The following is a 20,605-nucleotide window of genomic DNA, read 5'->3' on the forward strand; positions in this document are numbered from 1 at the left end:
TGGCTGTTAACTAACCACTTCACCTTGAATGATTCCTTGAAAAATGTATTAACCATCTGTTAAACAATCTGTTCCATCTTGTATTTAGCTGTGACATTCAGAGTAAGTCACCCAGATGTCAAGAAGAACTCAAAAGTTTGACTCTCTCACTAACAGAAGTTGGTCCAATAAAAAAAAAACATTACCTCACTTGCCTTGTCTCTCTTAACAGGTCATCAGACACATTGTAGGACAAAGTGGTCCCTTGAACCGAGGGCCTTAGAATGACTGCATTTGAAATAGATTTCTTAAATGGCTATCTGCCTGAGTAAAGATATGCTCAATTGTTACACTAGAGGGCCTCAGCTGCACACCTATCATTCTTGAATTGAGTGACCACACAGAATGGGTAAAAGTGTGGCCTCAAAACTACTCCAAGAATGCCTGAAAATGTCTTCAGATTTTTCATTAAATACCAGTTCCAGAATGATTAAACATAAAAGTATCAGAGGGGTAGCCATGTTAGTCTGTATCCACAAAAACAACAAGGAGCCCGGTGGAACTTTAAAGACTAACAGATTTATTTGGGCATACGCTTTTGTGGATAAAAAACCCACTTCTTCAGATGCATGGATAAACATCCATACACTCCATGCATCTGAAGAAAGTGGGTTTTTTTAACCCACGAAAACTTATGCCCAAATAAATCTGTTAGTCTTTAAAGTGCCACCGGGCTCCTCGTTGTTTTTAAACATAAAAGAGAAGATCTGCCATCCTGATCTCTGCAGTTTCATTGACTGACAAAATGGATTAAAAATGTATATGTAAAAATACGAGCACATTTGCTTTTCATATTGATCAACCTTTAAATGGTGAAAAAAATAATCAATTCAAATTCCACTGCGTCCCAGTAGCCAAAAGTTATCACCATAGCATCTCAGTGCAATGGTCACCGAGAAACAAGTACGCACATCTTCCATAAGTAAACAAATACTCTATTACCAAAACTTTAATGCTGTGCATATCAGATACCCTTCTTTAGGAAAAAGTATTGCTTGTGATTATTACCACTATGATTTACGTTTAACTGCTATTAGCCTGACAATCATCTGCAAACTTGAATGATTGCAAGTGAGTGAGAAATGGGCAGAAGAGGTACTTTATGCACCGACATAAGGCTGGGCACAACAGCAGTCCTTGTGCTCCCCAAGCGAACTGCTTCAGGCTAGCGATGCGTCTAGCCTCCTCAGATTGGTTTGGGTCCTTCCAAGTCTCTCCAGGTACTAATGGAACTGTCCCACCATTGGGTGCACATCCTCCCAACTTACACTGCCACCTGGAGATCCCACTGACTTTGCATTACTTCTTCAATGGTAATGGGTTTTAGTCACGTTTGATTCCTTAGTAAGCATTTACTTACTTGCTCCAAGTGAATAAGATGACTTGGGCTACATCAGTGTTCCTCAGGATGGGTAGAGGTCTGAGAAGCGGTACTTGTCCAGAGTACCACTGTTCCAAAGTCTTTAGCTATTACAGACATAGAGAAAGCTTCAAAACACGAAACAAGTGTAACTTATAAAGAGAGGTCTGCCCAAATTTGCAGAGAGTTTGAAACAATAGCTCCATGGTGTAAACTGCCCCATGCATTTTAATGGATGCTCACTTAGCAAGTATACTTTAATATCATGTCAATCGCTTCATTGCTCATCAAAGCAGGTAAGAAATAAGTACCACCATATTATGAAGATCTATACAGGCCTCTCTGGTGGCAGTGGTTCGCAAACTTATTTGACTTCTTTGTGTCTGTAGTAATTTATGCTCCTACTCCCCCCCCCCCCAGTACATATATTGCCACCCTGCTCTGAAAGCAGCACCATGCCAGCAGCAGCACAGAAGTAAGGGTGGCAATGTGAAAAGTGATATTCATCAATATCACTTTTCACAGCAGACTTAATGCCCCATTGCCACCCTTACTTCTGTGCTGCTGCTGCCACCCTGGGGTTGACAGGCAGAGCCCCACCACCTGCAAATCTATGACTGGGAGTGGTAGTGCAGGAAGGAGAGCCTGAACCACCTCCTGGTGAGGGACTGAGGGGGAGCGGGGGAGGACAGCCCAAGCCCAGATGACTGGGCTCTGGCTGTTGGCCCCGGAACGGTGGAGTTCCGGTTGTCTCCTTTATCTCCGCCTCCCAGGTGTTCTCAACCCTTCTGCACAAGCCCCAGCCACATGGGACTGACAGCCAGAGCTCTTTAAAACAAACAAACAAACAAACAAAAAAAAAACCCCACACCGCTCCTGCCTCCCTTAACACATTCTCGTGCCTCCCCTGGGAGGCCCACCCTATCATTTGAGAACCGCTGTCTTGAAGTTTGTACACACATGTGGGAGGATATATGAAGGACTAGCGAGGGGGATCGAAGATGTATAAATTAAGATATGTAGGACCACGTGTTAGGGTGTCAGGTGAAGGTCACCCATGGTTTCCCTTTCCTAAGGGGGCAAGGAGGAGACTTCTAATGGGACTTGTGATCTTAAGTCACTTAGATGCTTCTGAATTTACCACTTTCTATAACCATGTAAAATAATATTTCAGAATTAATCTAAAGTATTGTTCTTGCTTAGAAGGCCATTACAGATATTAATACCAACAAGATAAATTGTCAGTACACAAACTACAACTAAAGTGTCTTTGGAATGCCTTAAAACTTTTTTTCACTTGGGCATCGCACTACAAGAGAGACAAGAATGATATTACTGAACACTCCGGCCTACCATGAAACCTTGCTTCTGGGAAGTAAAATGGATTATGGATCTTAAAAGTTGTGCTTGTTTAATAATGAAATTGGTGTGTGAAAAAGATGTGCCATGTTTTGTGCAGCTACCATTATGGCACATGATTAAATATGAAGACATTCTGCATATATATTTATAAAAAGATGACACCCATTAGATCATCCAGCCAATGCAGGGTATTCCCTCCAGAAAATACATTGCTGCTTAAGCCAATCTATTTTTAAGTTCCTCAAGGGACAGAATTCTACTTTTTCTGGGAGACTGTTCACCAATAACATCATAGCATGAGCAAGCATTGCCTAATGTTCAGTCTAAATCAGAGCTGGGCAAACAATGGCCCGCATGACACTCCTGCCTGGCCTCTGAGCCCCTGACCTGGGAGGCTCACCCCCGGCCCCTCTCCCGCTGTTCCTCAGCTCACTGCGCCACCAGCACAATGCTCCAGGCGGCGCGGTGGGGCTGTGAGCTCCTGGGGCAGCGCAGCTGCAGAGCCCAGCCTGACCCAATGCTCTGTGCCCTGCGGTATAGGGGCAGGGAGGGCTGGATAGAGGGCAGGGGAGTTCAGAAGGCGGAGAACAGGGGGGAGAGAAGCGGGGGTGGAGGGGCATGGATAGGGTGGAGGGGCCGGGCCACGTCCCCCTCCCCTAACCGGCCCTCCATACAATTTTCGAAACCCGATGCGGCCCTCAGGCGAAAAAGTTTCCCGACCCTGGTCTAAATAAACATATACCATTACATTAAGAACACCACCCAAGCAACACACTTTGTACTGCTATAAATGATTCTTCTTCATCCCTGAGGTTTACTTCAATCACTTCAAGAATATCCTTGAAGCAATTGGTTCAATGTAGCAATAAACCACGGTAGGCTTTTGGGGGATGCCTCAGATGTAGTGGATCAGCTTCATGCCAACCACCCAAGAAGTGCACCAATATCAGACTCACTAATGAACACCACTGTTTTTCTTGTTACAGTGGAGTAGGATTTTTTTTTAATTAAAATTAAGTTTTGAATTTTATTTTATATATATATATATATATATATATATATATATATATATATATATATATATATAATAAAATTCAAAACTTAATTATTATTATTAAATATTATTATTAATAATAATTAATAAATAATTAATTAAATTGTTAATTAAATATATATATATTCAAAAATTACATATAGAATTTCCACTTATAACTGTTTGCAGGAGAAAGAAAAGTAGGGAAAACTTATAAAAAAAGAACCCACATACTAATTTTCTACTATTTTTAATGTTTTTCAATTTTTTAAAAATAGGTGTTGGATTAATCCAAGAAACCTCTTTCTCCTCCAACCTCCAAAGAATTAATCTATGGTCAGATCCTCCAATAGTCCTTCACTGCGGTCACGCCAATGCATACATTTAAATTTATATATTGTATCCTTGTTGATGCACAAAGTTAGATGTTACATTTATCATTCTTTATTAGAATTCTAAATCTGCAATCTTCCATCAACACTGTCTTCAGTGTTGTTTTTCGCACTAGTCCAAACATTTCTTGAAAGATGGGATGTCTGAGTGGTATTAATATCAGGTCCAAAAAAACTCAAATTCCCTAGAATTACAGGTCTAGATACTGATAGGACCAAAGACTCAAAGATCAGAGTTTCATCCTTATGGAGGGAGATAAGTGAAGCACCACGCAGTTTACTGTGTGAACATCTTTCAGGCAGGACCTCAAGAGGTATCTATGCTTGGTGTAGTCTTAAACAGTCCATAGCTTTGTTTGGGTTTTGCCACAAATAGGTGTTTGCTATACATGTTGTGCACCAGGTCTTGTCTACACAGACACTTAGGTCATAGCAAGCTGGGTTGTAAATCTACCCTGAACAAGCCTGCCTCACACAAAGTGTCCATATGGACCCTCTTGAGGTTCACTAAAAGTTCCATAAAGTATCTGATCTACCCTGTTCTGAAGCGAGATAGATCAAGACACACTATGGACATTTTAGTGCACAACACCATGGTCCAGATAGCATGCAGAAGGCTAGTGCAGAGTAGATTTACATCCCAGCTTGTTGCTGTTTGTATACACAAACCTTCAGTGAGACTGTGCTCACCCATCCCAGAGACAACTGCATTTTAGTAGTGTTGTATGAATATTCTTTGTGAAACATTTTTGGAAGTTGGGATGAAAAGGGAATTTTTCTCCAGGGGTTCCCGAGAGTTGCCCCAGTAAGCCTTATTCTTGGATTCTTCTCTCCTCACAAGTGCTTGATAGGCAGTTGGAAGTCAGAAGAAATGAGTTTCTCTGCAAAGGGGTGCTGCACAGATGAGCCAAGAATACAGATTCTCAATAATTTCCAACACGAGTTTTTAATTTTTTTTTTTAAAACAGTTCCCTCCCTCCAGCCCCAGTCTGAAATACTCTAAATCTGTTGAGCTTCAGGACGTGCTTCAAATGTTATCTCTTTATTAAGGCTTTTTGAGAAGGGAGGAGCAATAACAAAGGGATGATATGTCTAGGTGAAGGCAGAGTAGTATAGGTTTGATTTTTATCTCTGGGTAGGGGATGAGAGGAAGTATCTAAAAGGTGCTTTATCTTTTATGTCACTGCACTTTTAATTATGTCAAAAGATACTTAAGGCACAGGATACGCTTTTTAAAAATTAGTTATAAACAAAAATAAAAAAACTGATCTGGGTAACATCAACGGTACAGAACACCAGCAGAATGAGTACAGGGATTACTGGAGCTGCTCTCTCAGAAATCCATTTTAGAAGGAGGAAAAAAATTCCCATTCTTGAGCAAGTAGCTCCAAAAATCCATACTAGCAAGATCTCAAAAGTAATATAAATGAGCTGAATTAGAGTGGAGAAAAGAAGAGTTTTTAAGACAAATAAAAAATGATGAATACTATATTACAGCATTCAGAATTTATCAGCCAAAAACTGCACCTAATGATTAATGGGTCCACACTTGCGATTAGAAAACAAACGGATGGAATTACAGATTTACAGAGGCCATTTCCATTTCTACCCAGGAGTCAGCCTGACCTCTGGTCTAATGAGTTTTTAACAGACTAGAGATAAGAGAACCTTTCCTGGAAGTATGCTCAACTAAACCACCAAAGCAACGGCTGCTTTGGAAGTGGTTTGCCTTTTTGTGCTACTTCAAAGGAAATGATGGGATAATCCATTTCTCAGAGCGTTTGTCCTTCCCAGATAACATTTAAGTGTTCAGACCACATTCAAGATTATTCTTTTGTCACATTTTGTGTTGAGGGAGAGATACTGCTTGATTAATGTCTAGGCATTTTTCTTTGGAATGAACCAACGCACAGTTCTAAACTCTGCTGTGTCAGGATAAAAAAAAAATACTGAAATCCAAGTATGAAGTAGAATGAGAAGCCACAGAGACATAGTGCTTACCTTTTCCTATAGGCCTTATCAATCTTAGCAAGAAGTCTGCCCCCTTGGAAGAGGAGAAGAGGACATTACAGATTGTACATGTGGTTAGGATCTTGGGTTAGACATCTGACCCTCTACATTTCAGGACAAACAACATTTTGCATCTGGTTGCTGTCCATTTTAGAAAGATGTTATCAAGGGCCCTTTTAATTTTTCTGCATTTTCAGGCATCTTCAAAAGAAAATCAAAAGTTCTCCTTAAGACCAGCATGTCAACATCTGCTTCTCCCTAAGCTAGAGCAGAAAGTAACTCCTGTGTGAACTAACAGCAATCACCCTTTATAACAGGTCACTTATTATTCTGAGTCCTCCATCTCTTTGGCAATTGACTGTGCAGAGGATGCCCTATTACTTTAGCTATTATCTGAAGCTATTTTCTACAGAAAGACACTGTATAAATGTCAGCTATTATTATTACAATTTTTTTTTACTATTCAGTTTCACAACAGTATTTGATGATATTACCAGCACTGCCCATTTTATTGTGTGACATTCCATTGTTCTAGCCTCCAGGAAGTTATTTCAAATACCACTGTTTTTGAACAAAGAAAACAATTTCTTTGCCCGGGAGTGGGAAAAGGGAATTTGCAAAATACATTTGACAGCTGGCGGCAGCACCACAGATGGCTCAGAGGCTGAAATAAAAATTCCTCAGTATGTGCATTATGAATTCTTAGACCACAAGGACCAGTAATCATACAACTGGAATTCTGAGATAGTTGGATTCAAGAGACAGACCTATGAAGTTGTTGAAAAGAAAATGACATGAGAAAATAAATAGCCAAAAGAAGATAAAGAAAATATTTTTGCAAACTAGAATGATAATAAGCAGGTTGTAGGTTCACACAAGCACACTGAAAAAGAAAGTTAATGGCAGCCTGAATATGGAACCTGTACTTTGTACCACTTAGCAAAAGCATATTCAGAGCATTAACTGAAAAATATACCTTTTTTTTTTTCAGTCCTATCCTAGCTGTCTGCTCCCACACTTCTGTGATGCCCCAACATGCAAGCTGGGCCCACAGAGATTTTTGGCCTGTAATAACCAGAAGACACAGGCCAGTTTAAGATTCCCAGCAGCACTTCCTTTTCCTAGACAAAGCATTCACACCATTGTCAAGATAGATGAATATTGGGTGCTGCAGAACAGCCAAAGCTGGTGTCATAATCCTAGTGGGGTTAGGAGGTGGTTGGGGGAAAAACAAAAACAAACAAAAAAACCAACCACCCACAACAACAAGCACCTATATTCTTTGGCAGTGGCTAGTGCACTATGGGATAGCTAATCAGAATGCACTGATAGACACACGCTAAGGTGGTCTAGTACTCGTGGCTGCAAATACAAGATTGGAACAGCAGAAAACATGACGTGTTGACACAAACCAAATCATGTTATTTGTAATTGGTTACGATGACTGTCTTTCACTAGTTACAATGTCATGACTGCTGTGACAGTTTGGAGAATATCTCTGTGTCCAGTTATGAACTACATATGGTTTTATTAATGCTATTTGTAAGCACAATAGTCACTGAGAATTAGATCATCCATTTTGTATCAGGAACTTGCAACATAATGAGTAAGCTATGTCTGGAAAGTGGTGAAAAAACAATCAAGGGCCATTAGCATTAACATTAATTGGCTCTCACAGGCTTGAACAATGGGTTTTTGCCAGCTCGGCCTTTCCTTTGAATGGACTCTTCACCAAAACCTCATTTGGGAGAAGGGAGCTGGAACTCTCTCTGATCCACTTACATAGATGGGAAAGCTGCAGCTTTCTCTGCTTGACAGACACAGAGATTGTTTTTAAACATGTGTTTCTCCAAGCCAAAGGAAGCCATTTCATCACCTGAAACATGAGACCCAGAAGGAGGACAGGTTTCAGAGCCATGTTAGTCTGCATCAGCAAAAACAACAACAAGGAGTCTTGTGGCACCTTAGAGGATACCAAATTTATTTGGGCATAAGCTTTCGTGGGCTACAACCCACTTCATCAGACACATGGAGTGGAAAATACAATAGGCAGGCATAAATACACAGCATATGAAAAGATGGGAGTTGCCTTACTGAGTTGGGGGGGGGGTCAGAACTAACGAGGCCAATTCAATTAGGGTGGATGTGGCCCATTTCCAACAGTTGACAAGAAGATCTGAGTAACAGAGAGAAAATTATTTTTTTGTAGTGACCCAGCCACTCCCAGTCTATTCAGGACTAATTTGATGGTGTCAAGTTGCAAATTAATTCTAGTACTGCAGTTTCTCGTTGGAGTCTGTTTTTGAAGGTTTTTTTGGTTGAAGAACTGCCACTTTTAAGTATGTGATTGAGTGTCCAGGGAGAATGAAGTGCTCTCCTACTGGTTTTTGAATGTTACAATTCTTGATGTCCGATTTGTGTCCATTTATTCATTTGCATAGAGATTATCGAAAGTAATGGCAGAGGGGCATTGCTGGCACATGAGGGCATATATCACATGGTAGATGTGCAGGTGAATGAGCCCCTGATGGTGTGGCTGATGTGGTTAGGTCCTATGATGGTGTCCCTTGAATAGAGTTGGTAACGCAGTTTGTTGCAGGGATTGGTTCCTGAGTTAGTGTTTCTGTTGTGTGGTGTGTAATTGTTGGTATTTGCTTCAGGTTGCGGGGGCTGTCAGTAAGCGAGGACTAGCCCGTCTCCCAAGATCTGTGAGAGTGAGGGATCATCCTTCAGGATAGGTTGTAGATCCTTGATGATGTGCTGGAGAGGTTTTAGTTGGGGGCTGTAGCTGATGGCTAGTGGCATTCTGTTACTTTCTTTGTTGGACCTGTCCTATAGTAGGTGACTTCTGGGTACCCTTCTGGCTCTGTCAATCTGTTTCTTCACTTCCCCAGGGGGGTATTGTAGTTTTAAGAACGCTTGATAGAGATCCTGTAGGTGTCTGTCTCTGTCTGAGGGACTGGAGCAAATGTGGTTGTATCTTAAGGCTTGGCTGTAGACAATGGATCACGTGATGTGGTCTGGATGAAAGCTGGAGGCATGTAGGCAAGTACAGCGGTCAGTAGGTTTCCGGTATAGGGTGGTGTTTAGGTGACCATCACTTATTTGCACAGTAGTGTCCAGGAAGTGGATCTCTTGTGTGGACTGGTCCAGGCTGAGGTTGATGGTGGGATGGAAATTGTTGAAATCCTGGTAGAATTCCTCAAGGGCCTCCTTCCCATGGGTCCAGATGAAGATGTCATCAATGTAGCGCAAGTAGAGTAGGGGTGCTAGAGGACAAGAGCTGAGGAAGCATTGTTCTAAGTTGGCCATAAAAGGAAGGAACATAAAAGGAACACAGAAGGAACATGCCTATACAATTCTGGGGGTTGTGAGGATTGAGACACTGGTTCCAGGGTCTAGGTGGCAGGATTGCGGGGTTCCACAGGATCTGCACCTAGAGAGGGCACCTGAGTGACCTGGAGCAGAAACACTGACATTAATTACACCCAGATCCCAGGAACTTAGCAACACATGAGATCTGATCATAACAGACTTGAATCTTCTCCGAGAACAGGACTGGACGAGGCTGTGACTGTTGTAATGGGAATAAATCCTTTATGTGACATTACTGTAGCACATGCAAAACTATAAGCAGTAGGAAGGGAAGTTTGCAGTTAGCTTGCAGAATACCACGCAGACAGACTACTAACTTGTTCACCCCCTGTAGAGGAGTTTAGAATACAGAGTTTGTGTGGTCCAATGGTTACAGCATCCTGGTTCTAATCCCAGCTGAGATGCTGAATCACTATGTGACCTTGAGGAAGTCATTTGACCTCCTTATGTCTTCATCAACCCAGCTGGAAAAATTGGATAAAAAGCAGGACCTGGTTGAAAACCAGATGTACATCTGACATGAGTCTTCCTGGGTAAGTAAATTACAAAAAACCCTACACAGAACAACAAGAGTTTGATGCAGGTGGGAATGCCTTTATTTAGCACTTTATTATGTGTTTGATTAAAAAAGATGCACTGAGATTGTGATGGTAAACATAGCTAATTTAGTTGGGAAAGCATTTATACCATCAATTATATGAACTGGAAGTAAATGTAGCAGACAGAATATAATACAAAAGTTAGGTTTATTATAGAACTCCTCAAGAAACCTCTAACTTATGCACAAGGGTATTTGGTGTACCACATCTTCATCTGGCTCACACCAATTGTGATGAGAGGATTCAAAATACTGCTGGGTTTTATTATACTTTCGAAAAGCATAAGGATGACTTTGAAGGCAATGTTTAAGTGTCTAAATGAGTGAAATCACATCACAGGCTGTGAAGCATTCAGCAAGCAGACCTACCCTACAGTATTATTCTGATGCTAATGTAAATCGTGAGGAAAATGAACAAAGGTATCATTAGAAAAGGAAAAGTTGCTTCCAATACATAGCATACTGTACTTACGGATGTTTTAATAGATGTGCTATTTTTCTTTTTCACTGCATTATCACTATGAATGATTTAATGGGCCTGACTGCTATAAAGCAGAAGTTTTAAAGCTTAACACCTTGAGTTTCTTTAAAGTCTATAGCATTCATCCCATAAAAAGGGCAAGTGAATGAATAAAGTCCTTTGGAAAACAACAGATACACCTTATAAAGAATAATTGTAATGATATCTGCAAAGCCATGTGGTTTAGTGCTTCGACCAAAAATACTTGTGATCCATGTTCCCAGTTTTTGATCCTGACTCTGCCACTGACTTATCAGGGACAAACCACTTCTCCTACGCCTTAGTCCGAGTCAGCCCAGATGTATAAGGTAAAATAATAAGATATTTTTTATTGGACCAACAAATATGATGCAACCGACAAGCTTTTCGGCCAAAACGGTCAACAGATGGAAAAATTAGGTAAAAACAGACCTCTCTCAAAACCAGATGCTGGTCTACGCATTCCTAGGTAAAAAATTTACCAATATGACAGCATGTGAAGGGGACAATAGTTGAGAAAATATTAAATAAAATCTCCCACTAAAAGGCCATGTAATGACATCTGAACATACAACAACAAGCTAAATTTAACTAGGATTATTAACATACCTCACGCTTCACATGGACACCCTTTCATTAATGGAAACGAGAGCCATACAAACCTCTCACATCCTCCTGCACTTCCCTCCTCCAAAGAGAGCAAACTAGTGACAGAAGAGCAAAACTAACATCAAAAAGGGTCAGGGTTTCACCCCATTTTAGAGGTTATTTTATCATGGGTTTTAACTAAATCAAAATATAAGTACATCTACTAGGCCTGCACATTTTAGAGTTAATGTTGCTGGCATAGTTTCCATCGTGATTTGATTATAACCCACAAGCAAACACAGCAATTCTCCTTAATACTTTCAATCGCCAGGATACATTTACCAGGGAGACTGTGGTTAAGGACATTCTTGTTTTAAAATAAAACTTTATTGGAAAAATTAAACGTCACACAGATTCCCAGACTCTGAGGAGTCTCATCATCTGTAGTCTGGCCTGGCCCGGACAACTAGACCTATTCACCAGTGTGAAGGCTATGAGGCACACTGTGCTGCAATGCACTAGCCATTTATTTGTAAAGCTCAGAATTTTGAATCCCAACTGAAGTAATAAGTAAAAATAAGACTTGTGATCTCCCTTGTAATCCCTAGTGGGCATCTGCCCACAAAACAAAACCACCACACAACTTGGTACAATTAGCAGTCTTATGAGAGTTTAGTACTGGGATAGCAGGGGTTTTGAAGGACAAGCCTCATATTCTGTGGGGAGGGAAGCCTGCACAGTGCCTGTGTGTACCTATTAATCTCTCATTTTTCCTCAATGATAAAATTACATACACATTTGAAAATTAAGTCCAATCTGCACCTAGAAATCCCAGTGGCATTAGTGGGCTTTTTGACTCTAGATCCGTTTTCAAAAAGTCAGCAGAAGACAAAATTGACAAATGACATCAGGCAGAAAGTCACAAGTCCATTTTCGGCTATTTTACAAATATTAGCCCTTCTCTTAAAACCAAACTATTGCCGCAGTTTCAAATTTCAGTGCCTAAAATTAGGCACCTAAATCCTACTTAAGCATTTACATGAAGAACTGGCCCAGATTAAGCCTAAATTAACTTAATTGGCGGGTTTTAGAAAAATAAACAAAGGCTTTTGATTTTATATTATAAGTCTTATTAGTGAAAAAATACAGTCACATAATTTTGAACTGTTGGAATACAAAGCAACAGAATCACTATTGCCAATCACAAGTATTCAAAAATAATGAATCAGGCCCCCAAAATCATGAAAACTCTTATGGTTGTTAAGCCAAAAACAAACTCCTCTGGGTTTCAAGGCTTTTAAGGTTCACGTTATCAAGCTTTTCTCCACAACCAAGAGGACTAGAAACTAACAAAATAAAATAAAAAAGATTCTCACAAGATCAAATAACTCTAGAAGCTTTTCAAAAGCACCAAATATCATGAGACTCACAATAAGGTAGCAAAAGTTGGCAATGTAATAAAGTATTACATAAGAGAATACTGGGCATTCCAGAGTGCACAAAGGATCTGCAATTCCATCTCAAGCCATTAATGAGATCATAAAGCATAAACAATCCCAAGCAGTTAAAAAGGTCAGCAGAAACCAAAGTGGAATGACCAGTTTATACGAAGTTTTGATGTACTGTATTCAGAATACACAGCCACAAATAAGTGCAAAACTGCCTATTCCCATTTTTCTGATGGGCTGCACTACGAGATTCCCACACTATGCCCCCATTACCAGGAGAACAAAGTTCACCATCAAGAGAAGATAGCATCATTATATTAGGACCACTGAGAAAAGAGCATCAAGGTAGAAATAAGTCCCATGACCCATACGAACCCCAAAGCTCTCAATGTAGGAGGAGATAAAAACTAAGCTGATACAAATGAAATGTTAAAGATATTCCGTTTTGGTTTTTTTGCAGTTTGAACGGTGAAGTTTGGAGGCAAGGAGACATAAAGGCAATTATAAGAAGCAGTAAAGATCAAAAATAAGCAATCTCCACCTTCGTTTGACACTACTTTGTATATGTACAAAAATAGAGATACTGCTTTGGAATTAGTGTGTCCTTGTGACTTCTACGCAGTTTCATAAAAGAGTCCAGGATTCTGAAGCACCCATAGCATCTGGACATTTTCACCACCGTTTTGATTGACCCAAAGTTACATATGGAAGACGACGACTTTTGCTGGTACTCTCACATCTCTCCATATTAAGTTAGTTTTGAGAAGGCAGTGAAAAAAAGTCCAGATTGCTGAATTTAAGCAGGGGATAGGGAAAAAAGAAGGAAGAGACCAGGTCTCAGGAGGTGCTCCCACTGGGCCAAAATCTTGCTCTTAGTTACATGGGTGCAAATCTCACCGAGATCAATCATGGTCACACCCATGTAACAAAACAGGTTTTGGTCTATTATTTCTATTTCACCACTGATGATGAAACTTCAAGAATATTAAGTACACATCGGATATCAAGCCTTTCAACACTGTAAATCTGATGTAATGTATAATAGGTGAAACATCCATATAGGATCATCACAAATGACTACATTCTTCTAGGTATGAGGAGAACTATAATTGGGAGAAATACCTTACATTTACACTACCTACCAGCTAATACCTTGTGTCAGCATCGAGTGTGGTTTATTATGTAATTTCTCAATTAAGGCAATAAAACATGATCCAGTCACCTACAACCATCACAATATTTTGTGTTAAAAAGTTAAAAAAAGTGGTACCGTTTCCTTTCCTCTCTCCTCAAATGAATGGTTGAGCTCAAATGATATTTTAAAATATTGGCTGAAGTCTGCATCAAGAAACAGGAATAGTAATAACAGCTCAGCATCAAGACAGGTTTGCCACAATGAACCAATAAGGACAGTTATCAGAAACTATAACAATGAAAAAAACACAAAACCAACCTACCTATCCTTGGTTACTCTTCACCTGAATGAATACCCAAAAACCACGCAAAAGTTTTAAATAGTAAATTTTAGAACTAGAGGAGGCCATATGCTTATTCAGCTGTGAAACTGTTAAAACAGGAAACTTTAGTATTACTTGCATTAGTCAACCAAAGTTATTACTTTTCAAAAAGATTTCCTGCCAGGAAATTGCTGATTAATTCCATTACTATTTTTCTTGCCTCCCTACAACCACTTTTTTTTTTCCTTGAGAGAGAGAGAGAAAAATTACTGCACAGAGTTACCAGTTGCAGCCTTTCCTGCAGCCTCTTCAAGAAAAATCACCAAGCATGTTTTACTGTGCCATGGTTAATTTAGCACAGCTTCTCTCTTTATACCGAGGCCAAAAGGATTATATTTACTTAATCAAAGGAAAAGCCGTGAGTGAATGAAAGAGTGCCGTCACAGAAGGCTGCCAGGGTTATGCACTGGAAGTCTTGTTTTAAATGTAACACATTTTAATAGCTGAATATAATTTTGAGTTTAAACTTATTCCAATAATTTCTCTTTCAAATCCCAACTGCCTTCACAACTACTATACCATTCAAGCTTAATTTGATGCAAGTATAAAGAAAAGGGGTACGTGGATATTATCTTTTTTTCTTTAAGTGAGGAATGAACAAGAAGGAACTAAGTCTTAGAGATGTAATGATGAATGTACTTATTCCTAAGGAATTTTAAAGACAGGACTGGGGCCATAATGAGATCCTTTATAGTACGTGACCAACAATGAAGTAACAGTTTGCATACTGTCATTCTGGCAGCATGTTTCAGATGCTTCATTTGCAAAGGAATATAGAACTTCCAGTAGGACTATGCAATCTGTGCCAATCAGACTTGAGTTCAAATGCCATATTGTATTTACTGGGCACAGTATTTATTTGATGACTTCACTAACAGGGCATGGGTCTGTGGAGAGTTTATATTTAGACTGATACCTTATTAGCAAAGTTTTAAGAACAGAAGAACAGCCATACTTGGTCAGACCAAAAGATCCATCTGGCCCAGTATCCTGTCTTCCAACAGTGGCCAATGCCAGGTGTCTCAGAGAGAATGAACAGAGCAGGTAATCATCAAGTGATCCATTCCCTGTCACTCATTCCCAGCTTCTGGCAAACAGAGGCTGGGACACCATCCCTGGTCATCCTGGCTAATAGCCATTGATGGACCTATCCTTCATGAATTTATCTAGTTCTTGTTTTGAACCCTGTTAAATAGTCTTGGCCTTCACAACATCCTCTGGCAAGGAGTTCCACATGTTGACTGTGTGTTGTGTGAAGAAATACTTCCTTTTGTTTGTTTTAAACCTGCTGCCTATTAAAAGATTTAGTGATATGTGCAGAGGTCTGTGAGACCCTACAAACCAGCTTTGAACAGTGGCAATACAGTTTTGGACCCATGGGACTTAGAGCAAACATTGGTAAGACTGAGTCTATGATAACCGAGGGAGGAGAAATCACCATAAAAGGCTACTACAGATCTAGAAGAGTGAAAGAATTTAAATACCTAGGATCAATGGCTGCAATCAATGGTGTCTTCATGAGTGATGCATTGTACCAAAGCTGCTTAGTGTAAATGGTAGAAGCTGACCGTAGTTCTCTGTGACAAAATAAATTTTGCGAATACAGACTAACACGGCTGCTACTCTGAAACCTGTGACAAAAAAGATGCTAATACAGTTTTATACACTCTACCTTTTAACTTTAAGTTAGCCCATCCCAATGTATAGACAATTTTGGCCAGCCACAAGAAAAGAAATTAATATGCTCTCCTCAACAGAAATGAAGATGTTGAGATGGTCAAATGGTTGGACACACTGAGTTAGGAAAAAATTGAGGCTGTGAGGGACCCAATGAGAGTTGCCCCAATTGAAGACACGTTGAGGCAGGATACGTCATGTTGGTATGGACATGTATAGCGGAGACCTGAGGGTTATACTGGTAAGATGGCCCTTGCAATGATCGTGGATAAACGACAACCAACAGAGAGGCCAAGTATTTGGTGAACCTTAGAGAGACTGCCATGTGTGCAGTGATGAGTTTTGGAGGAAGGCTATAAAAACTGCCAACCCTGAATAGGGAAGTGGCAATAAGGAAAACAACATCCTAAGGAAGAAATAAACCTATTGAAAGAAACTACCAAATATACCATTTCTAGGCATGAAGTATTTTTTCAAAATTAATAATTATCAATGAAATAAATCTACAAGAGAATACCAACTATATTCTAAATCAGTTTTATCCACTTTAACGTTGTATTACTAGTGAAGTAATAAAATAAAAGCAAGTTAAGTCTAAGGCCAAAATTTTGCGATTATAAAAATAGCTTTTGAACAGCTCCTTTAATGAAAAAGTTGAGAATGGCTGACACTAACTGTAATTGTTTAGCATCTTTTGACCAAGTTAAAAAGGTAGATGCAGGGGAGAGGTTTTTGGGGAATTAGTGCATATAGGTTTGAATATAAGACCATGATAGAGCTGTCTGCTCATAGATTTGAGGGAAATTTTCCATATAAAGGCATCAAATACCCATCCCGATATAAAAAAAGAGCACGTCTACAGCACTCATGTAAAAGCTTGCTGAATTAAAAGTTAATTCTGTAGATCTCCAGAGACCACAGATCAAAGCATATCATTTGCAATTGTATAAGATGCTTATGCAAGCAAATATAGGATGTAGATTTTTTACTTCCTTTTTTTTTTTTTTTTTTTTTAAAAAGCAAGAATAATTTCTTTTGGAAACTACTAAAATTACCACTCGCAGATAGTCACCATAGGATTTCAGTCTTCTAGAAAAGAAGATTGACATGCATGCCCTTCATATTTTCATCATAATCTACATTTATGAAGTTAAAATCATACCTGGAAGCCAAATTACTCACAGACTAAGTAAGCCTTACACTACCCAATACATCCCCTCAGCTTTCAAGCTCTCCCAACAGCAAAATATATGCCACCTGTACTATGATGAAGGAAAAATGTTCTTAACTCATTCCTCAATACGTAAATATTGGGTTCCTCATGCGGGCACATAAAATTAGGGTTACTAGCTCAGCACACAAGCACTTAACTGAATTTCAAGATCACAAATTGTTTTGGCCACTCTCAAACATTCTATATTGGGGAACAGGGAAAGGGAAAAATTACTCATCTGTAATTCTGCTTCTTTGAAGTTCCCACAGGATTTTCACAATACTTTCAGCATAAATCTAGAGATTTTGTTTTGTTTTTCTTAAAAGAAGATAATGTTCCTCCCCAATTCAATAAATGGTGAAAGAGAATAAGCCCAAATGAGGAAAAACAAAACTATCAAAACTTGACCAAGAGACATCTTCCCTCCTCGCACCTCCAAAAAAGGAGCAAAGCTCTAAGAAGCTTTCTTAACTTTGAACCACGTTGTTTTGCACTGAGAAACAAAAACTGACTCCTTGCTCCAGAATCAAACACATGCTAGCCATGTCATCGTAGAAGTGAGAAATAAGATCAGACAACCACAGACACACAGTTCTTATTATGACAGAAATAGATAATGAACTAATGCCAAAGGAAACAAGAAAAACTACAAGTGCCTTGGATGGTCCAAAACACACAACAAATAAACATACAAAAGAAAATCAACGAAATGCAAGACAAACTTGGAAGCTCCCATAGTTTTCACTCAACTCTAAGTGGCGCAACAAGACTAAAGCATGAGAAAATTGTGCCAACAATATCTTTAAAGAATGGAGAATACATAGAGATATGGGAACAAATTATTCTAAAAGCACAGACTAATGGGGCTGTCACACAAGGAAAATGCTTATTTTCGCCCCTCCTGGAATAAAATTACGTAAGAACTAATTTATTTGACCAGTTTTCAGTATTTACTTTACTATTATTCGAAGTATTTTGTAGTGAAGAAGAAATGCACACAGTCCCTGGAGAATTATGACATATTATGGAATACCAGCAAACAATTAGAAAAATCAAGGATCTACATGATAATGCCAAATGTGCCGTGGTAGATAGCAACACTTGGGTCAATGGTCTGAAATGACAGCTGTAGTAAGGCAAGGTAGGTCTCTACTCTTGTCTGCATTGGTCATTGACCACGTTATGAGGGAAGTAACTATAGAAGGCAACAGAGGAATTTTATGGACAAATAATAAAACACAATTAGATGACCTCATTGTCCTGCTTAGTTCAATACATCACTTAAAGGAAGAAAAGAAACAGCACAACAAGTTGGTTTGTTCATCAACAAGGCAAAAACAAAATATATGGCTATCACTGTCCCAAAAGTAACCATTAGAATAAACGAAGAAAAAGTCCTTTTGCCTATCTATGGAGTGAAATGTGCAACGATGGTGACCCCATGCTACATGTCAAGCAATAAATAGCAAAAGCAGCAAACAACTTGCATAAACTTGAAAAGATTTAGAAAAATAAAGTGTCTGGCACTGACACACACAGAATTTTTAACACTGGCATAAAATCAGTCCTCCCTTATGAAACAGAGTAAGAAATCTACAACAGAGATTGATAAAAATCAACTCATAAGAACAGCCACACTATGTCAGACCTAAGATCCACCAGCCCAGTATCCTGCCTTCCGACAGTGGCCCATGCCAGATGCCCCAGAGCGAATGAACAGAACAGATAATCATCAAGCGATGCATCCCTTATTACCCATTCCTAGCTTCTGGCAAACAGAGGCTAGGGACATCATCCCTGCCCATCTTGGCTAATGATGGACTTATCCTCCATGAACTTATCTAGTTCTTTTTTGAACCCTGTTATAGGCTTGGCCTTCACAACATCCTCTGGCAAAGAGTGCCACTGGTTGACTGTGCACTGTGTGAAGAAATACTTCCTTTTGTTTGTTTTAAACATGCTGCCTATTAATTTCATTTGGTAACCCTCATTCCAAAGTAAATGCCTGTGGAAGATCTTCAGAGTCAATTGCAAAGAGTTTCTTGCAATGTCAGAATTTCTAAGAAGAGCAAATTGATCTAAAGTATTAAATATGGTAAGAGGATGGAGGTCATATTTAGGGCATGACTTAAGGATGCCTCCAGCATGGCTTCCACAGCAACTGATAATATGAACACAACCCAGAAGGATGAAAAAGAGGGTGACCAAAATAAACATTACACAAAATAGAGAAAGAAGTCATATTCCTAAACGTGACACTCAGAAGCCTGAACAGATGAGCACAAGACTGAAATAAATAGCAGAAACTGGTGGACCCCTTGCACCAGAAGGTGTTGGAGGATAAAGAAAAGAACAAAATTTTACTTCACTGCTCTATTTCTTTTGTTCAATTCTGCAGTTAAATAATAATCCTGCACTTATTACTTTTTTATATTAATGACATTTAGGAATCTAATTTAGTATCATTTAATTGAAGAACCAAGTAGGAAGAGGAGAACAGAGAGAAGTGAGTTACTTAAAATAAAAGTATTTTTGATAGATAATGAGCAAAGATGGCAAAGGAAATTATGAGTGACATATGAAAGGAGCTTGGTTTAACTCTAATCATGTTGAAAACTTCTCCCAGCTAATTTCGGTACAGGAACCACCCACCCGCCCACACTTTATTTCCACTTTTTGTCCCTAAGCAGTCAGCAAATTCCCACTAAAAATCTCACTAATGAAAATGTTTCTTCAAAAAAAATCTTCACCAATTTAAAAATAAAATGGTCTTACTGCATTTACTGCAGTGTTTTTTGTGGGGTTAAACTGATAGTACTGAAAACAATATCTCCCATCAATCACATACAAAACAGTACTGCATTAGCAGGGAGATGGTAAAATCAACTAGATCTTGTCTTTCTCTGGTTTCTGTGATTATGTGAAGCAGTGCCAGTTCACTGGTGGACTCAGTGTAGACCGAAAGCGTTCGAAGAGAATTATTAATTATTATTATTATTATTATTTAATAAAGGCAGCTAAAACCAAATAAAATAAAAAAGACAAGCACAACTTTAAATAAAAAAGGATAAATGCACAACCTTAATTCTCTGTCATTTTCTAATTTTTGAGAACTTGACTTTGTAACCTTAATGTTCTTTTCATGTCACTGACCACCCAACATTAAGATTAAAAGCTAAGCTTGGTCAAAATTGAACCAATGTGAAATGCATGCAGCCATAACAGATGCTACTCAGTAGTTTGAACTAGTGGAACAGAAAGTCACACGTGCTTTTGTTGAAGAACAGTCTACAAGTGCAGGTGATCGAGTGGATGCATAATAACTTACCTACTGATTCAGATTTAAATTCTTAAAGAATTTAATAAGGTGTTTAACAGATGAGATGTGTTAAAGAATACATCACGTTGATATAGATCCCAGTGTTTTGCCAAAAATACAAACAGATACACAGTGATTAAGGAGTTTGACTGCACCCAAGAAAAGGGGAGGCAAA

At 39.1% G+C, this 20,605-nt stretch overlaps 1 protein-coding gene across 9 annotated transcripts in view; it reads right to left on the minus strand.

The window, feature by feature from the left end:
* The window catches only part of TBCK (TBC1 domain containing kinase), a 244,548-nt gene that overhangs the window by 194,806 nt on the left and 29,137 nt on the right, over positions 1 to 20,605 (minus strand). The window contains exon 2 of one of the 9 annotated variants that reach the window (XM_038399501.2): positions 1,400 to 1,506. The exons of 7 other annotated variants lie outside the window; for them this stretch is intronic. Coding sequence is in view for 1 of the 2 variants with exons in the window: in XM_043513305.1 (XP_043369240.1) it covers positions 7,979 to 8,064 (86 nt within the window). In the remaining variant the exon portion in view is untranslated. Of the gene's footprint in view, positions 1 to 1,399; positions 1,507 to 7,978; positions 8,080 to 20,605 lie in introns of those variants that run through there. One more of the 9 variants, XM_043513305.1, reaches the window with a different exon arrangement.

The sequence above is a fragment of the Dermochelys coriacea genome, chromosome 4 (assembly GCF_009764565.3).
Source record: "Dermochelys coriacea isolate rDerCor1 chromosome 4, rDerCor1.pri.v4, whole genome shotgun sequence".
Lineage (NCBI taxonomy): Eukaryota > Metazoa > Chordata > Testudines > Dermochelyidae > Dermochelys > Dermochelys coriacea.